The 19,926-nt window shown below is 40.3% G+C and overlaps 1 protein-coding gene across 10 annotated transcripts in view; it reads right to left on the reverse strand.

Annotated features, from left to right (window-relative positions):
- The window catches only part of bcas3 (BCAS3 microtubule associated cell migration factor), a 403,272-nt gene that overhangs the window by 188,610 nt on the left and 194,736 nt on the right, over nucleotides 1–19,926 (reverse strand). For 4 of the 10 annotated variants that reach the window (XM_077565846.1, XM_077565847.1, XM_077565849.1 and 1 more), the window contains one exon: nucleotides 3,945–4,796. The exons of 4 other annotated variants lie outside the window; for them this stretch is intronic. In XM_077565846.1, coding sequence (XP_077421972.1) covers nucleotides 4,381–4,796 — 416 coding nt within the window. In that variant the 3' untranslated portion in view covers nucleotides 3,945–4,380. Of the gene's footprint in view, nucleotides 1–3,944; nucleotides 4,797–18,242; nucleotides 18,942–19,926 lie in introns of those variants that run through there. 2 more of the 10 variants (XM_077565856.1, XM_077565851.1) reach the window with 2 other exon arrangements.

The raw sequence follows: 19,926 nt of genomic DNA on the forward strand, positions 1-19,926 counted from the left end.
AAACGTAGATGGTCTTGTCCTCGTTGGTTAGGTCCATTTAAGGTCAAGGAGCGTACATCCTGTGCGGTGCGCTTGTATCGAAAATGAGCTACTTGGTATCATCTCTCATCTACAAGGCCGGCTGGTTCCGGTTCAACGCTGCCACCAAGGGCAACCATCTGATGATCTACGCCCACACCAGTTGGAGCCATCTGACGGATCCAAAACACGCCGTTTCCAGTGTCTACCTGACAAGCTGTCCAAGGGGGGATCTGCACGTGAAGGAGGTCCTGAGAGGAGATTCATTGGAGTGCCTTTTCCATGAGCAAAGATTGGCACAGTTGATTCGCCTGGAAAAGCTGATCAAGTGTCAATCTGCTGTTTGAAAGGGGGAAATCACTCAATGGTGATTTGAGTCACATGCCCCTTTTCATCAATTCACAATGATAGAGTCACACTGGGAATGAAGTCCCGTGACCTTTCCTGCGATCTCTGGCAGTGAGCCAGGGTTCGGAAAAAGGCTGACAACGCCTCTTAAAAAAAAAAAATAAAATAAAAAATCAACCAACTTCTTCTCAAGATGGCTTCGAAGAAGAACTCTGCTACTAATTGCTGCATTGTGATGATTTTTCTCTTGTTAATTGTTGTGCCATTTTGGTTTTTCATGAAACCCCTTGACGTGAGTTTGAATACAACACACCGTGATAAAATAAATTTTATTTCTACCCAAATCCCATGGATAATGACCTGGGCGTATAATAACTCAATTGTCCTGACCGTTGCTCCTAACACAAACACATCTGTCAAACTCCCCATTAAATCTTTGAAGGGATTTAGTAGTGGGGGGCCGACGAAGGGGGGCCTTTGGCTCAAGTACTGGTGGTATTTGACAGGTAGTGTTTTACGACTAGACTGGAGCACCTTCATTACCACCCAAAGTGGCCGATACTGGCCGTCAGGTTCCAGTGGAGAGGCAGTTTACTTTAGCAAGAGAGTAAGATTGAGAAGAATGGGTAATTAATTCAAATTAAATTTTGTTCTTCCTGAAGGTAATATCCGGCCACCTAATGTAACCATAAATAACACCTTTTGTTATGGCCTAATGCTGTGGGCATGGTTCTCTGGCACTGATCCCTATTTTCCAATTTTAATTTGCATTGATAAAACAATGAGTAAGACAGAACAACCTAAAATGACTAAATCAGAATCGTATAGCCCTTGATATGTTACTTGCAGAAGGGAGTGGTGTTTGTTCAATGTTCGGAGAACAATGTTGTACTTTAATTCCTAATAATACTGCACCGGATGGAAGTTTAACCAATGCCATTGAGGGACTCCGAACACTTAATAAAAAAATGAAAGAGCAGTCCGGTATCGATACGTCAATTTGGGATAACTGGATGGATGCTTTTGGAAGATCTAAAAATTTGGTTTCATCAATTTTAATTTCCGTATTCGTATTTGCAGCTTTTTTGACAATTTGCGGTTGTTGCTGTATCCCTTGTTTGAGATCGTTGTGCACGCGGCTTATTGCCACAGCCATTGAAAAGCAAGATGTACAAAACAAGTCGTCTTACATGATGGTAGAATCTGTAACTTCTAAAGCTATGACCGCGGTGGTGACATCAGATGAAGATCCGGCTGGAATTTTTCTCTAGACTATTTCTAAGGGGTTTAATGTCTTATTTTGAACAAATATATTTGTTCATTGAGGGACTGAAGACATTTAAGATTTTCAATTTATATTTTTACTGTTTATGAATTTACTTATACTTACGTGTCTCTTCTCTCATCAGTTGATTAATATAGTGGCGTATTTGAAGGAAACCATAAAAATCCTGACTGCTCAAATTAAACTGTCTCTGAAGATTCTGAAAATGATTCATGGCTCCTTTGAAGGTGCAATATGCTGTCAAACCCCGCAAGGCCCATCTCTTAAACCTCACATCATGTGTCGCAGGAACAAATTCCTGACAGCCTCCCTCAGGTGCTCCCTAGTTACCACCTTGTGGGTGCAAGTGGGAGGAGCGGGACACACTGAGGGAAATCACACTGATTGAGTGTATCTTGGCTGTGTCTCAGAAATTTCTGAAATAAATCCTCCGAAGGAACCTGATTCATCGATCTCAAGTCTGATTCTGAAAACAACATTACAAACACGCGGAAAACATAAGGATCGTTTTCCAACAAGGTGTTATAAAAAAAACATTACCAGAGTTTTCCAACAGAACTCTCTCCACATGTTTGAGCTTGATGTTTTCTATTGTTTCTATCCGACACCAACTCTCCCATTCTTCTCTTATCAAAGATATGTGTCCTTCCTGTTCCCATCTTTGTTTGAGATTCATTGTGTCCCCCTTTTGTTGTAGACTATTATAAACCTTTGAAATAATGTTTTTGGTTCTCCCCCTTGGTAAGAGTTCACAAACATCTTTAACATTGTGTTTTCCCATCGACTTTGTGTCTCTTCTTTCATCAGTTGATTAATATAGTGGCGTATTTGAAGGAAACCATAAAAATCCTGACTGCTCAAATTAAACTGTCTCTGAAGATTCTGAAAATGATTCATGGCTCCTTTAAAGGTGCAATATGCTGTCAAACCCCGCAAGGCCCATCTCTTAAACCTCACATGTGTCGCAGGAACAAATTCCTGACAGCCTCCCTCAGGTGCTCCCTAGTTACCACCTTGCTCCAAAGTTTCATTAAAAAAGAGATCCATGAGTTACCCAATTCAATCAAAGTATTTGCCAAATCTATATCACCAACTGCAGCTTGAATTGGAAATACCTCTGTTATTGAGCTTTCCAACTTCTTCCACTTAAAACAATAGTCTGGATACACTAGTGGTGGGCAAACTCGGTCCACAAGAGCCGGCGTGCTGCAAGTTTTGGAGGCTTCCCTGCTGCAACGCAGCTGATTCCAATCAACAGAATCATTACCAAGCTTATGCAGAGCCTGCTGATGAGCTGATCATATATCAGCTGTGTTGGAAAACGGAAACATCCAAAACCTACAGGACTCCAGCCCTCGAGGACCGAGTGTGCCCACCCCCCTGGGTTACACCAACAAATTAATGGTCTTATTTGAGCAGCCAGGTAATAGTCTTTCAAGTTTAGAAGTCACACTCCGCCCTTCACTTTCGCCAGTTGCAAAGTCTGAAACCTGATCCTTGGCTTCCGGCCCTGTCATATGAATCTCGAAATTTGTTTATCCAAATCATGAAATTCCTGGTCTGGCACCTTCAGGGGAAGGGACTGAAACTTCTACAAAAACCTTTTGTAAAATTACCATTTTTATAGATTGAACCCATGAATTGAAGCCTAGGATAAGATTCCATCTCCTCATATCTTCCTTTATCTTCTCCTTTAAGGAATGATAATTATGCAAAAATAATTTTGTCAGGTCTTTAGGGATGTTTATTCCTAAATAAGTAATTGATTCTGCATCCCACTTCAATTTGAGCTTCTCTTTCAAAGTAGCTGAGGGTGTGTAATTATAGCTCAGAAACTGTGTCTTGGAGACATTCAATTTATAGCCTGATGGAGCTCATACTTTTTAGGATTTGATCCGATATGTACACGAATACGTCATCTGCAAACAATGATAATTTGTTTTCCCTTCGTCGAGCTACTATTCCCTTAATATCTTTATTACTTTTGATCCATTGGCTCAACGACTTATGCATATATCAAACAAGAGAGAGCTTAGTGGTGTAGCGATAATTGATGTTGTCTTTTGGACAAATTAGTAATTTGATCGGCGATTGAGGAAGTCATAATTCCCTCAATCGCCTATAGGGGCACCATTTTCTGTTTACTTTCAGTTTTGGAGAAACACAACGAATAAAATCAAAATCCTCATTTATTTATTCATAATCTGAAGTCGCCACATTCAATGTTCGTGGTTCTTTGTATTAATAAGATAATTACTAATCCACTCGGACACAAGCACGATTGAGAGTGAACTAGATTTAGAAAAAAACATTTATTCACTACGGTTACACATACAGAATCAAAACACTGCCTGCCTAACTATCATACGGTGAAAAGAAAACAGGTAAGACTGAAGCTAATAAAAATTAGAAAGGAAAAATTTAACGAGGTAGAAAGGAAAGGTCTGACTTGCCAAATCTATGAGATATTTGAAATAGAAGTTGCACCAGCAATATGTCAAATTGGCTATAAGACGTGCAATTTACTGGAGTGAGTTGAATCGAGCTAGCGGAGGGAAGGTCGATTGAAGAAAAAATTGCTGCCAAATAGGCAAGGCGAAAAAAATAAAAATAAAAACATTCCACAATTGGATGAGGTGCAACGCAGCTTGGGCTCAAGGTGGATGGCGCTTTCAGGCGAGTGCGGGGGCTTCAGCCGGAGTTGTACTCTCGGCGCACCTCTCAGCTGCCTAAATCCCGCTGCTTAAGCCGAGAGCCGCTGCGTGCCTGCGTCCCGTGGGAGACCAGCCGTTGAACCAGCTCACGCCGCAACGGGATGCTCGGAGGATGGAGCAGGTACTGGTTGACGCACGGTGATTGCGCGCTGCCAGAGTCCAAACTGTGGTTGCTGGGTGACACACGGGGTCACGGAAAAATTCGTCAGCGACTTCGTCCCACCTCTGTGGTACGAAACACAGAAAAAGAGAAAAAGAAAAATGAAAAGCAAAAAGTCTGTCTGGCAGGAGGGTGCGCGCCGGGGTTTGGAGCACGGTGGCGGTTCGGTGTGATCGCCAATTCCAAGACACTTGGTCGTTCAGGGAACAGAGATGCCACGTGGTTGAAAAATGTGGCACGGCACCGGGGAGTCCTTTTGTCAGTTCTGGGCCTGACGGGGTGAAAAAGGTGAATGAAGCAGGAACAGCGGGCCGGAAACGAGAGCGCTGAATAAAGGTCGCGCCGGCTGATTTAAAGTTGTGGGGCGTGTCCATCAATGGGGTGCTAGCGCCGTCCCCTCTTTTGGCTCAACCGAAGTCAGAGACTTTTAAACTCCAAATTATTTAAAGAATCAATAATTAAGAATTAGATTTGGTCAGGCTGGCAAGTCAAGTTCTTCCAAGCAAAACATGTTATCGTTACACATATCAACTAATAACGCGTCATGAGATAATTTCGTTCTTTCTGGAGTAACTAAATAATCTCTGGGTTGACAATCATCATTCCTGTTGAAATACAAACTTCCTTTTTTCATAGACATACATGATGTGAAACATTCAGTTGTGCGTAAGTTCACTTGTATGTGATGAATTTCTTATGTGAAATGTGTAAGATTGCTTTGTGGATTATAGGTGTTTCATATGAGAACTGGAATGGAATGAAAGGCTGGAATGTACTGACCAGGATTCCAACGGACCTTTTGGCCCTTGTTTTATGATTGAAGAGTTTGCAGACTGCCAGTCTGCGATGTCAGCAGGGGTGAAGATGAAGCTTTCCGATAAAACCCTTTGGTGCCATAAACTCGTGGTCCTGGCCAACATTCACATCCTGGTGACATGGCCTGTGGTTGACTTCAAAAGAGTGTAATCTCTTTTGGACTGTCTCTGCTTTAAGTAAAAAGGGGGAGAGCGGAGGCATCTCACCCCACCCTAGGTTGACTAAGCGCATGTTTCCAAGAGTGAAATGTTGAGGGAAGGAAGAGAAGAAAAAAATTGAGGGTGACGGGCAATATTCGTTACAGTGGACACCCCTGCCTTGTTCCCTGTTCTAGAACAAAAGGCTGTGAAAGTCCACCATTAACTTTTATTTGTGCCCGAGGATACGAATAAAGATTTTGTAATGTCCTAATAAAGGTATCTTGGAATCCAAATTTCTCCAATACTCCAAATAAAAAGGACCAATTTACGCAATCGAATGCTTTTTCAGCGACGCTGCCTCCAAATTTACCTCCTTTATATGGCTTATTATATGTAAAGTCCTTCTAATATTGTCTTGAGTCTGTCTTACTCATATAAAACCTGTCTGGTCTAGGTACAAAATTCCTGGTAGTATTTTGTCCAATCTTTTGTCTAATATATATGGGTAAATATTTTGTATCTTGATTCTGGACACTCACTGTTCTATAATTACTACATTCATCGCTATCCTTTCCCTCCTTTGGGATCAGCGATATCATTGCTTCCCTCCAGGAGGGGGGGGACATCATTTTCCTACAATATCAAATTGAATGTTGACTGTAGCATAGGAATCACTGACGTTGCCATACTTCTATACCATAAACCGGGGAAACCATCTGGTCATGCTGCCTTTTTAGGCTGAATGTTTGCTAGAGCCAAACTAATTTCTTTCTCTGAAATTATGGCTATAAGACTATTTTTCTGCTCGTTAGTCAATTTGGCAAGTGAATTTCCTTCCATAAATCATTCAATCCCTCCCCTAAAACCCGAGGTTGGGTATATAATTTTTTTTTAATATTGTTTAAAGCAATTTTGTTTTTCAATTAATTTATAATGCATAACTTTTGAGACTGGATTTTTTATTGTGTGTATTGTGCTCCTCTCTTGAGTTTTTTTAAGTCTATATGCCAGTAATTTATTAGCTTTTCCAACCCCCTCATAGTATCTTTGCTTTGTGAAAATAATTTTCCTTTGTATGTCTTTTTGATAGATCTCATTTATTATATTCTTTTTCACCCTGATCTTTTCTCCAACCATTGGATCATTTTTATCTTTGTTTTTGTTCTAATATACTAAAGCTCATTTTGTAACCCATCTAACTCCTCTTGACCCCTCTTCTTTAAGTAAGCACCATATCCTTAATTTAATAATAATTTGCCTCTGAATACTGCCTTACATGTGCCCGACAATATCAGAGGAGAAATCTCACCATTATCATTGTGCTCCAAATATAACCTTCTTAATGTGTTCCTTCATTTGTTTCAGTATATTAATGTTTAGTCTCCACAAGGTTTCTCTTCGGCCTTGTTCGAGATTTAATTTTAGATAGATTGGACTGTGGTCAACAGGTCCATGACACCAATGTCACAATCCACTCTATTTAAATCTTTGCCAAAAGTTAAAAAGTAATCAACCCTTGAATAAGCCCTGTGTGCATTAGAATAGTAAGTATAATATTTCGTTGAAGGATTAATTTCCATCCAAATATCTATTATTCCAATATCTTTCATTATCAAATTGAAGTTTTTGTTTATCGGCCTAGGTTGGGATATATCATCCTTAGAAGCATCTATTTTTGGATTCAATCTTATATTTAGATACTCCCCAAAATCCCCTGTGTCACCGATATGATCAAGTCAAACACCTGTTTATAAAAGGTCCATTCAGAATTTGGGGGAGCATAAACATTCAATAATGTAATCAATGAGTTACCCAACTTCCCCCTTACCAAAATATACCTGCCCTCAGTATCTTTCTTTATAAACAATGGTATAAAGCAAATTTTGCTTGATATCAATATTGAAACCCCACGTCTGTGTCCTGCCTCTTATATGATGAGTATTGGTCTTTGAAACCCAATTGTTTTAGTTTTTCATGCTCTGTTTCTGTTAAATGTGTTTCCTGCAAAAAAGCCAACTCAATTTTGTCTCGCTTCAATTTAGTCAATATATTGGTTCTCTTTATAGGATTAATACGACCGTTTAAATTGTATGTTGCTATTTTAGTCACCTGCATACTTAATTCCAAAATGAATATAACAAATCAAAACATTGGCAACACCCCACGGGCTGCACTGAACTGTAGCAACCATTGCTCCTAACGGAGTAACAACATAACAAACGTAACAAAACTCTATGAACAGCAAAACTTCCTCCTGTGGGGTCAGTATATTGACCCTTGTAAAGTCCTGATGGTTGTGGGGCTTAAAGGTGTAACCTCCTCCATTCTTTGGTGGGTGAGGGCCTTTACATATCAGTGTAACTCCACACCAGATATTATCCATCTTTCCAAATAATGGCACTAGAAAACAAATAAACAACAACAAAAGAAACACCCGACTTTTCCATTTCTCTTTATATTTTTGCCTTTACAATGACACTCAAATGCGGAATATAATAAGTCCTCCTTCAAATAATAATAATTAAAAGACAACTGTTCGGGTTAGCTTTCTCCAACATAAATATTTGTCCATTGTCCCTGTTACCTTCTTTAATGTCTCTCCTTGTCCTGTCTTCTGAAAGCCTGAAGCTCCTTCCTAGTATTCCATCCTTCTCTCTCTTTGGCAGTTGCTTGCTCTCCTGCTAGTGTGTCAGGTGAAGTACTGTATCCTCTCCAGAACCGAATCCAGGTGTTTGATGACTTGCACCTGCATCCCTCTCTTAGCCATGTCCTCCATGGCCTCCCCTGCTGAATTACACAACACCGTCCCATCTGCATAGACTCTCAGTTTGGCCGGGAATGGAGTTTGGAACCTGATTTTGCTTTCCTTAAGCACTTTCTTCGCTTCAACATATTCCCTGCACCCGTTTCAACACGTCAGGCGCATAGTCATGATCCAAATTTATTCTTTTCCCGTCCAGTGGAATCCTCGTTTTTGCCAAGCCATCTTTAGCAGCTCTTCTTTCATTCTTTAGCTCGATATTTTAGCTACAATGGACCTTGGTGAGGCAGCCCCTGGTGGCTTTGGCATCAATGCGCGGTGGGCTCTTTCTATTCAAAGTTAGAATGTTCCCGGTAGCTCCAATACTTTACGTAGGACCCGCTCCACGTACAGTAGATCACCATCGATGAGGAGTTCTCCTCATCGCCCTCCTTCACCCCATGTATACGGATGTTCTCCTGTCTGGAGTGGTTTTCAAGGTCTGTCAGCTTGGCATCGAGGTGTATTTGCAGTTGTAAAAGTTCATTTGCGGCTTTCTCTGCCCTTTGCAGCCACGTCTCAGTAGTTTCCACTTGCTTTTCCGGCTTCCTCTGCCCTTTGCAGTCACGTCTCAGTAGTTTCCACTTGCTTTTCCGCCTCTTCAATTCTTGCGTTTGTCTTCGTAATTTCTTCTCGGATTCCATTCAGTTGCTGGTTGTTGTCTTTACTGATGCCTCTCAATTCCTTCAGAATGAGGCCAAGTTCCACTCTTTCACTATTCTCTTCTTGTGCACTTGCGTCGTCAAACTCCGCCATGGTGCTAATAGAGGAGGTAGGGCTAATAGTCCGTTTCCTCGGACAACTCCATCCGCAATGCTTTTTTTTATTCTTCGCTTTATACATTCTCGCTGCCCAATCTCACCAGCACTCCCTTAAATCGTTTCTAACCAGTTATTCGAGTCATTGTGGGCGAGTCGGGAGCGCATTTTCTAGACTGCCATTTCACCGTTCTCCAAACCGGAAGTCACATTTGGGTGAATTTAAATCAAAATGTTTCTACATGATATGTGGTGTCATCCATGGATCAGTATTGGGGCCAAAACTGTTTATATTGTATATTAATGATGTGTGCATTGTGTCTCATTTATTGAAGTTTGTGTTATTTGCAGATGACACAACTATTTTAGTTTCTGGTGAGAAAATGCATCTTATTTTGGATACAATTACCTCAGAATTTAAGAAAGTAAAAACAAGGCTTGATTAAAAACAAGTTATCAATAAATTTAAACAAAACAAAATTAGTTGTTTGGTAATGTTAAAATAGGGAACTGCGCAATATTGCAAATTGAAGGTGTAGATATAGAAAGAGTAAATTTGATTAAATTCCTGGGGGTAATTGTTGATAATACAATCTGCTGGAAACTACACATTTAATATATTGGATCCAAACTCTCTAAAAGTATCTGCATTCTGACAAAAGTATAACATTTTCTCAACCAGAAATAATTACACATTCTGTACTGCTCTCTAGTATTACCATATTTAAATTATTGCTTAGAAGTTTGGGGAAACACTTACAAGACATCATTACAACCTCTGTTTTTGTTGCAAAAAAAGAGCTGTAAGAGCGGTCCATAATGTAGGATATCGCCACCACATCAATACACTGTTTCTACAATCTAAAACTGTAAATTCTTTGATCTTGTGGAACTTAATACTGTACAATTGGTGTATAAAGCTAGACATCATTTACTGCCGGGCAATATTAAAAATATGTTTTCAGAGAGACAGGGAGGTTATGGTTTGAGGGGGATTCATAACCAAAAGACAAATTATTCAAGAACAACACTGAAGAGTTTTATTAGTAGTATTGTTGCTATTGATAAGGAAACAATATAAATGTATATGTAAAAGTATGGCAATATATGCACAAGCCACACTGTTCAATGTGTTCACTATTAATAATTACTATAATAACTATTGTTATTAATAATCAAGATATATTAGCTGTATACTAGCAGTTTTTTGTTTGTTTACTATACATACCTACTCTATTTATTGTGTAACGAATGTTAAAAGGGGTAGGACCTGATAAGTGTATGCTTCTTCCTACTCCTTTTGCATGTGTATGTGTAAATGTGTAGTCCTGTTTCTGAATGGGTTATACGGTCTTTTACCAAAAATAGATAGATTTAAAATAAGATTTAATGCAGGCATTCCCAAGTCCAGTCCTCATGATCAAGATCATTACCGGGCTTCTGCAAAGCAGATTCAGCTGCATTGGAGGAGTGAGACATGGAAAACATGCTGGATAGGTATCGAGGACCGGACTTGGGCACCTCTGATTTAATGTAATGTAATCATGAGAAACTTTATTATGGTGAAAAAAAGACAGTGTATCATACATATTTAATATATTACAGTATATTTCTGAACATTCAGTGCACCGTATTATTTGGTGCAACATCAATGAACGGGTCGATTTTAAAACACTTTCATACATAAGGCGCGCCAGGTTATGAGGCACATTATCTTTCTGAAGCATTGTTAGTTTATTTTAAATTAGGGTGATCAGTCGTCTCGTTTTGGCTGGGACAGTCCTGTTTTTGAGTCTTGGGTCCGGCATCCAAGGGGGGTTTACCAACCCCATTGCTTTGTCCCAATATTACACGTCCCGTCCCGGCGTCCCACCTTTTGCCATGTTGTGTACGTAAATCACGCAGTTGTCAAAGCGATTTATACGATTAATCCATTCAAATAGAATTTCACTGTTAAATACCTTCCTATTTACTTCCAAATTCACGTTTGCGTTTATAGCAGGCAATAGGTCACTTGCAAACTGCAGGGCATTCTTTGGAAAACAATTTTTTACGGCCACCGTCTTGGGTGACATCTCACAAACTACATGTATACGCAGCTGTTGCACTGCTTACATATGAATAGACCATCAATGGCGCCTTGCGAGTGAAGCCAGAGGGCAGCCATCTTATGTTGCCACTCTTACTGACAACTTCAATGTAATTTTCATTGAATACACTATTCATTAACAGTACATGATTTGTAGAGCTTCTGGACAATCTTCTCTCTGGCTCAGCTTAGCTTGTGTTAGGTAGAATTCGCAAGAGGCACCTGGGTATCACTTGAAAGGGATCGCGACGTGAATGCTTCTACCTTGATCCCTACGGAAACTGATAAATTCTAAATTGGGAGCCACAGCATCCAGCAACAACTGCCGTAGCCCTGTGCTATTCATCAGCAGAATACGCCTGTCCTGCTTGGGAGAGATCAGCCCACGCTAAGACATCAGATCCATCCCTAAACAACACCTACCGCCTGATCACTGGATGCCTGAAACCCACTAATACAAACAACTTGCATATCCTTGCTGGTATTGCCCCTCCCAACATCAGACGAGAAGTTACGAGGCAAGTTGAGAAGACAAACGCCTCAACAGATGAACGCCACAACCTTCACGGACGTCAACCCCTGACACAATGACAGTTGCAAAAGCTCCAAAAATAACTCAAACCAGTGAACATGCAGATACCACAGCTGAAGTACTCTCCTGGCTCAGACGCATCATGGACTTAATGGAAAACCCTGAATCGCCTGCGAACAATAACGATCCAGGGTTGCTCTAAATAAATGGGGCTACAAGACTAGATCAACCATCTGTGAATGTGGAGAAGCAGACCACAGCATGGACTACTGTCTCATCTGCCCTCTACTGCCCAACCTTTGTAGCCAGAACCTTGCAGAGTTCAATTCACATGCAAAGAACTGTGTGAAGAAATGGGAAACCGCTTTGAAGACACAAAAAGTAGAAGTGCATGATTTGCGCCAGGATCTCTGTAGTAAGTAAGGGGAGCCTCTCAAAATAATTTACTGTTTGCATCAACCATTAAGTTTATTAAGTCATACTAGGTGCGTTTCCATTACCCTCAGTTTGGCGCAAAAGGCAAGTTGTGCGAAAGCAAGCTGGTAATGGAAACACGATTTTCGAAAGCACTGAAAAAAAAAAAGTTTTTACGGTCTCATGAAGTAGTTTTTGAGACGTGTCGAAATAGAAGTATTTCACAAAAGTGTATTGGAAACACTTTTTGCGCATTCCCTGTAGTCATGTGACCCCCGCCTGGTCAGGGAGGAATGGAAGTAGGGGCCACTCGCTTTCGTGTCGGAACTGTCTCCCGAGGGATAACAAGTCTTTTTAAGTAAAAAGAGATTTAACTATAAAGCCAAGGCCGCCGTTCCATGCATGTTCCATATTGTTTCAGGAGAAACGGCCGTTCTTCCCGAGCAATCGAGCGACATACGGCACACGTCATTGTTGAAATCTGTTATATCCGTCTGCACAATAATACGAGTTATACGTGCACACACACACAACACCAACACCAAATGGGGGCGACAGCGCATGCGACTGATGTAGACGTGTTGGGTTAGTGCTCCTCTCTGTGACTCTGAAAATCATCTTTACACTGCGTTTTACCGACCTCAAGTCGCAAGTGTGTGCCATGGCATATTTGGAAGCGTACAACTGACTGAAAACTCATCATGCCGAAGTCCAGCGTTCTGAATAAAACTAAAACAACAGATTGCCAAGCAACTGAAGCTAAGGCTAGCAACATTGATTGAGGCAAGCCTCGTGATGACTCCCTGGCTACATCGGGCGTGCTCCCAGATAAAACCTTCGAGATGTGAGACATTGTGCAAGGAGATGTCCGAGTCAGTCCTGCGCTGCATAAACGAATGCTTTGACACGTTTGAAACGAAGTTTCAATCACTTGCAGCTTCACAGGCTGACCTACAAGCCCGAATGGCTAGCCAAGAGCTAGCGGCTAACGAGTTGGATACGCACATGCTAGCGCTCAAGTCTAAATGTGCAGAGCTAGCGGAGAGCAACGCCCGACTTCGTGACAAAGTGCTCGACCTGGAAGCCCGTTCCAGGAGGCATAATATAAAGATCGTGGGAATACAAGAGGGAGAAGAGGAAGGCAGTCCCACCAAATTAATATCAAGGTTGATCCCTTATCTGCTTAGCGAGGAACACCTTGCGCATCCAGTGAAAATTTATCGGGCACTTCGCTCCCTCCAACCGAAACGACCCAAAGCCCCGTACCATCTTGGCACATATTCATCACTTCCAGGAGAAGTTAATTCTTTGCATTGCTCGACAAAAATCATTAGAGTAGGCTCTACGTTTACTCCCGAGATGGTGGGACGCCGAGGATCTTCGCGGACCCGACAGAGGCGGCGAGGGTCCTAGGAAAGAGTATGGAACCACATGGTGGGGGACCGAAGTGAGCTGCCGTGAGATACCTGCGCGATACGAATTTCCTGATGAACATTCGTGTTGTGTCCTACAATGCGCGAGGGTTGCGCGTGAGCCACAGTGAAGCCGATAAATCACGTTGTGTCATGGTGGACAAATTAATGGACAAATGTGACATTCTATGCGTCCAAGAGACATTCCTGGCCAAACAGGACATTGAAAGGCTAAATACTTTTCACAGGGACTTTTATGGGGCAGGTGAATCAACGACTGATTTAAGTACTAAAATCATCAGGGGCAGAATTCCAGGGGGAGTGGCAATTATGTGGAACAAAAAGTATGACCAGTTGGTTAACGTTATAAGATTAGGCATTGATTGGGCTATTCGTATAATTCAGTTCAATTATGATGATAAAAACAAATCTTTTTGAATGTCTATACACCATATGAGTGCATTCAAAATGAGGATGAGTACCTCAATAGGCTTGCTTTTATTATGTCTATTATTCATGACAGTTCCTCTACTACTGTTCCTCTACATATGTGTTGTTGGTGATATGAATTCTGATGTATCTGATATCAACTCTTTATTTGGTAATCATCTAATTCAGTTCAATGTATTGATTTTGTCTAGCAGAGTACTATTTCCAAAAGATAGTTATATTTATATCAGTGAGGCCTGGCATTCAACTTCCTGGCTGGACCACTGCCTTTGTACAGAAGATGCCCACGATTGCATAGATATGATGAAAATTTATTATGATTTGGCTGTTACAGACCATATACCCTTCCACTTGGTGTTGAATACAGGCAACTTACTAGTGTTGATGCCTGTGGATAATGGCATTGGTGTGGGGAAAATAGACTGGTCCAAATTGTCCGAGAAAGATCTTAATAATTACATTAATTATTCTGATGCCTTGCTGGGAAACATTAAGGCCCTGAGAGATGCTCTAGCATGTCGGGATATAAATTGTAGTAATGTACAGCACTGTCAGGAATTAAGTTCCCTGTATGAAACCATTGTGGCGTCTTTTGTTACTGCAAGCAGGCCTCTTTACAAACATGGGGCCAAAGTTTCAAATGTGAAGCAAGGTTGGAAGGATTATGTTGAAGAGTTGCACACAGAGGCCAGATATGCTTTTAAAAAAATGGGCAGAGGCAGGTAAAAGCAGACAGGGTCCATCGTTTGAGAATAGAAATGTACCTGAGTACATGAGTTCGTTTGGTTTGAATTTTAAATAGTAAGAGGGAGAGACTGGGGAAAAAAGAAAAAACATGAGGGGGAAAAAAACATTCATATTTTGTTTTGTTTTGTTAATCTATTATCGCAGTGACATATTGTTGGTAGATTATCACAGAGAGGTAACTAGAGGTGATTAATTATTCGCTTAGTAGCTCCTTCAGAATGTTTATGGGTTGTCATGTGCCATGTTTTGGTTGGCATAAGGCGGGGTGGGTTAAAGTTTTTTTTTTTATGTTTTTTTTTAGGTAAGCTCTTTTTGATATCACTTGGTTGAGAAAGACACTTGCTATGGTCAATATCTGTGCGAAATTATTTCATTTTGATGGAGTGGTCAAATTTGTCAGTTTTAACATCAATGGGCTAAATGGACCCATCAAGTGGAAGAGCGTTTTAATTTATTTGAAGAAGCTACAAACAGATATTGCCTTTATTCACTTAACGGCACTGTAACATAGGAAGTTGAGGAGGGATTGGGTAGGTCATGTCATATCGGCATCTTTTACCTCCAAGACTAAGGGAGTGGCACCACCATTACAATTGGCAAAACTATAATTGACACATTGGGAAGATATGTTTTACTAAACTGTCAAATATATTCGGAAACTTGGACCCTCCTAAATTTTTATGCGCCAAATTATGATGATCCATCCATCCATTTTCTTAACCGCTTAGTCCTCACAAGGGTCGCGGGGGGCACTGGAGCCTATCCCAGCTGGCTTCGGGCAGTAGGCGGGGTACACCCTGAACTGGTTGCTAGCCAATCACAGGGCACACAGAGACGAACAACCATCCAAATTATGATGATGATATGCTTATTCAGGACATATTTCTCAAGATGTCAAGTGGAACATTCAAGTGGGGGGTGACTAATTTTTGCCTGGATCCTCTCCTAGATAAATCAATCATGTCAGTTTCTTAATCTAAAGCAACCAACACTAGTATACAATTTATGAAGGACTTGAATTTAACTGATGTTTGGAGACATATGCACCCTCAAACGAGGGACTACTCCTTTTACTCTGGTCGCCATAATTCCTTTAGTTGTATTGCTCTTTTTTTTGTCAACACAGTTAACTCATAGATTCCACTAGATTCTGAGTACCTATCTAGAACGGTTTTAGATCACTCTCCTCAATCAATTTACATGCCAGAGAAATCTACAAGCAGGTATAGATGGCATTTCAACACTACCTTTCTTCAGAGACCAGACTTTTGCAAATTTATAAGAGACACGATTGAGTTGTTCTGTGAGACAAATTGTGCTTCAGCCCCTAACAGTTTCATACTATGGGATGCACTAAAGGGCTTTTTAAGGGGACAGATCATTTATTATACCAACAGTATTAAGTAGAATCATATGGCTGAAATAGAAGAACAAGAGGCAGACATTTTGAAGTTGGAAAAAGAGTTCTAACAAACCAGGTAAAAACACACACACCAAATTCTAGTGATTAAAAAAACTCAATACAACACATTGAGATACTTATAAAGTTGACAAGGACATCTTGAGGAGCAAGCAGAAATACTATGAATTGGGTGAACAAGCACACAAAGTCTTATCTTGGCAGCTTCGGAAAGAAGCTCTAGAATGATAAACGCAATAGAAACTGAAATCGGCTGTATATCTACTCACCCGACAGAAATCAACGACACATTTACAATTTTTTTGCACATCTGTACACCTCAGAACCACCAGAAAATCAGAATGCCATTGACACCTTTTTATCTGCTATTGAACTGCCTAAACTTAGCCAAGAGGAACAGTATGATCTTGACTTACTCTTTTCGTTAAAAGAACTAGAGGAAGCCTTGGGTTCGTTGCAGGTGGACAAGTCACCAGGGGAGGAAAAATGTACCACAAAATTCAAATATTTACTCCTTCCACTTCTCATGGAAGTTATTGCCTCTAAAACTCAAGCACTTCCTGAATAATTTTTGATACTTATAATAACTGTGGTTCTAAAAAAAAAATAAAGATCCACTGAAATGTTCTTCATAACAGTCAATTTCCTTATTAAATGCAGATTATAAATTGATATCTAAGGCTCTAGCTAACAGACTCCGTCAATATTTGCCTCATTTAATAAATCCAGACCAGAGTGGCTTCATTCCAAAACGCTCCTCACCTGTGTCGTTTCTTCAACATTATCCATTCTGCTAAATCTGACAGGGAACCAAGCATAGCCTTGGCTTTAGATGCGGAAAAAGCCTTCAATGGATTACAATGGCCATATCTATTTAAAGTGCTGGCTAAATTTGGATTTGGTCCGTCATTTATTAGGTTAGTAGGGACTCTTTACCACAAACCACAGGTAAAAATAAGCACTAACGGACAGATTTCTACCGCATTTTTTTTACCTGGTCAAGTCGACAAGGATGCCCTTTGTCCAATGCGCTCTTTGTCTTGGCAATTGAACCTTTGGCTGAAACAATTAGGCAAGACATAACATAAAGGGATTTAAAGTGAGCCAAACGGTTCACAAAATGAATCTCCTAGCGACGACATCATTTTATATCTTAAAGACCTTGGCAACTCTCTTTCCAGACTGCAAACTGTACTGAACACGTATGGTAATATTTCAGGTTATGAGGTAAATTTGGAGATGAGTGAAATCCTTCCACTGACGGATTTTGATTGTTCTGTATTTAAAGGTACTACTCCATTCAGATGGCCTGCTTATGGTATGAAATATCTTGGCATAATCGTAGACAGTAACCTAAAAAATGTGTATAAATAAAATTATGTCCCGCTGCCCATGAAAATTGAGGAGGAGCTATGTAGGTATTTCAGTCTATACCCATTCCATTACCACAATCCTTTTTCAAGATTTTGAATAGTCATGTCAGACAATTTATATGGCATTGTAGGGTACCGCGGATATCCTTGGCAAGACTGACCTGGTTTGGGGGGTCTCCGTCTTGCTAATTTCAGACACTACTATCTAGCAGCACAAATGAGGTTAATATCATCCCTTTTCGAGGCCGGTGGGCTCCCTTTAGAGGCACAGATTAGATTATATTCCCAAAACAGGGTTAGGCAAGTACGGTCCTAGAGAGCCGCAGTTCTGCATGTTTTTTAATTCTCCCTCCTCGAACACAGCTGAGAAGCTCCTGCAGAACGTAATTATGAGCTGATGAGCTGATTTGAAACACCTGCGGGTTGGAGGCAGGAGACACCGAAAACATGCAGGACTCTCTAGGACCAAACTTGCCTATCCCTGCCCTAAAGGAAAGTTTCTGTTGCAAATTTGTTTATAAACACAATGTAAAATCTGTAAACATCACAACAGACAAGCCAATACTAAAACATTTAATAAATATTTGGTATGAGGTTCACAAAAGTATTGGATTGACAATGGGACTGTCACCTAAAACTCCACTAAAACAAAACAAACTCATTCCTATGACTTTTGACAATACAATTTTGGGTATGTGGTACCAGAAGGGAATCAAGCATTTAGAAGATTGAGGGGGGGGGGGGGGGGGGGGATTCATGTCATTTGAATAATTGAAGAGTAGATATGGCTCGTCCACCCAGATTTTTTTCTGTTATCTTCAAATATGATCATTCTTAAGTACTAGCTTGGGTCCTGATATGATTTTACCTGCTATGAAAAAGATTGAAGAATTTCTTTATGAAGGGAACCAATTCAAGTTTATTTTAAGAATGTATCGCTTGTTGATGACTGGGAGTCAGTCCAAAGCCAGGTTTACATAACTCTAGGTTGAAATGAGAGTCGGATCTCGGTGTTGCAATTGATGAACATTTACGGGCAGATTTGTAACAGAACAGCCTTTCTACTATCATTAATGCCCGATATAGACTGACAAATTATAACTTCCTACACTAGTTATAGCTCACTCCAGAAAAACTACATTATTTTAAATCTACTTTGTCAGACTAGTGTTTCAGATGTGGTATTGACGTTGGCTCCTTTGTACATTGTACTTGGAATTGTGTCAAGGTGAGGCCCTTCTGGCATGATATTTGCTCCATTTTAACCAGGATTGTACGAATTACTCTTCCGCTGGACCCTGAAATATGTTTATTGGGGACTTTCAACTCAATTAGTCATTCTTTGAACAATACACAACTTAAGTTTTTTAAGATTGCTTTATGTGTATCCCAAAAATGCATTGCAATAACATGGAAATCTGACTCCCCTCTTCTTGATAGATGGTCTGGTGATAGCTGTGTGCCCCTGTAAAAAAAAATACTTATTGTCTCATAAAACAATATGCCATGTTTTTGAAAGTTCGGCACTCGTATTTAGACCATATAACTGTTTCAAATGACTGACATGCCTCATATCATTATCAAAGGCTGACTTTTTCTTTTCTTTCTTTCTTTTCTTTTTCTTGCTGTGGGGGTATTGTTTGTTGGGTTAAGGTTGTATGTTTTTACCTTACCTGGATTGCTGTGTTTGTACAAATTGCTGAAAAATCACAAATAAAATATTCTTAAAAAAAAAACAACACCAAATGCTCAAACCCGTCCGATGAGGGGAGCGAGATGTTTTTAAAATAATCTTAACAACTCTGGGCATCTGTATAAACATCACCCCCTACAGAACTGCGAGATCTTGTGAGACCGGACATTACAAGAATTGTGCCTTAGATGCGAAACGCTCTTCAAAGGTAACACCTACAAGTCAAAATTGTACTTTATCGAAATAGTACAATAAAGATGACTGATTTCGGAGCGACTTGTTTTCTGAAGCTGACCTGTGATTGGTTGTCTGTCAGACCAACGATTAAATTTCCCCCAAAAAGGTCTCACACTTGCTTAAAAAGTATAGTCTACTGTAAAGGAAGTATACATATATAGCGCTTTTGCCTACACCATATGGTGCTCAAAGTGCTTTACAAAGGCTCACATTCACTCATTCATGCACACATTCATACATTAGGAGGTTGTTGCTATGCAAGGAACTGCCGTAACTTGCTCAAGGACACTTCCACAGGGTATAGATTGAGGATCAAACCTCGCAACCTTTGTTGAGAGATGATCATGCTACCATTGAGCCATGCCAACCAGGTACTTACCATACATTATATGGTCTATGTTCAATACGCAGTTGCAGTTACTTCTTGAAATTGGAATCACTTCTTCTCGAAAATCAGTTTTAAAAACAGATAGTTGAGTGTGACTGAACATGCAGTCAAGGCTCTATTTTCATGGATTTA

The sequence above is a fragment of the Vanacampus margaritifer genome, chromosome 5 (assembly GCF_051991255.1).
Source record: "Vanacampus margaritifer isolate UIUO_Vmar chromosome 5, RoL_Vmar_1.0, whole genome shotgun sequence".
Taxonomy (NCBI): domain Eukaryota; kingdom Metazoa; phylum Chordata; class Actinopteri; order Syngnathiformes; family Syngnathidae; genus Vanacampus; species Vanacampus margaritifer.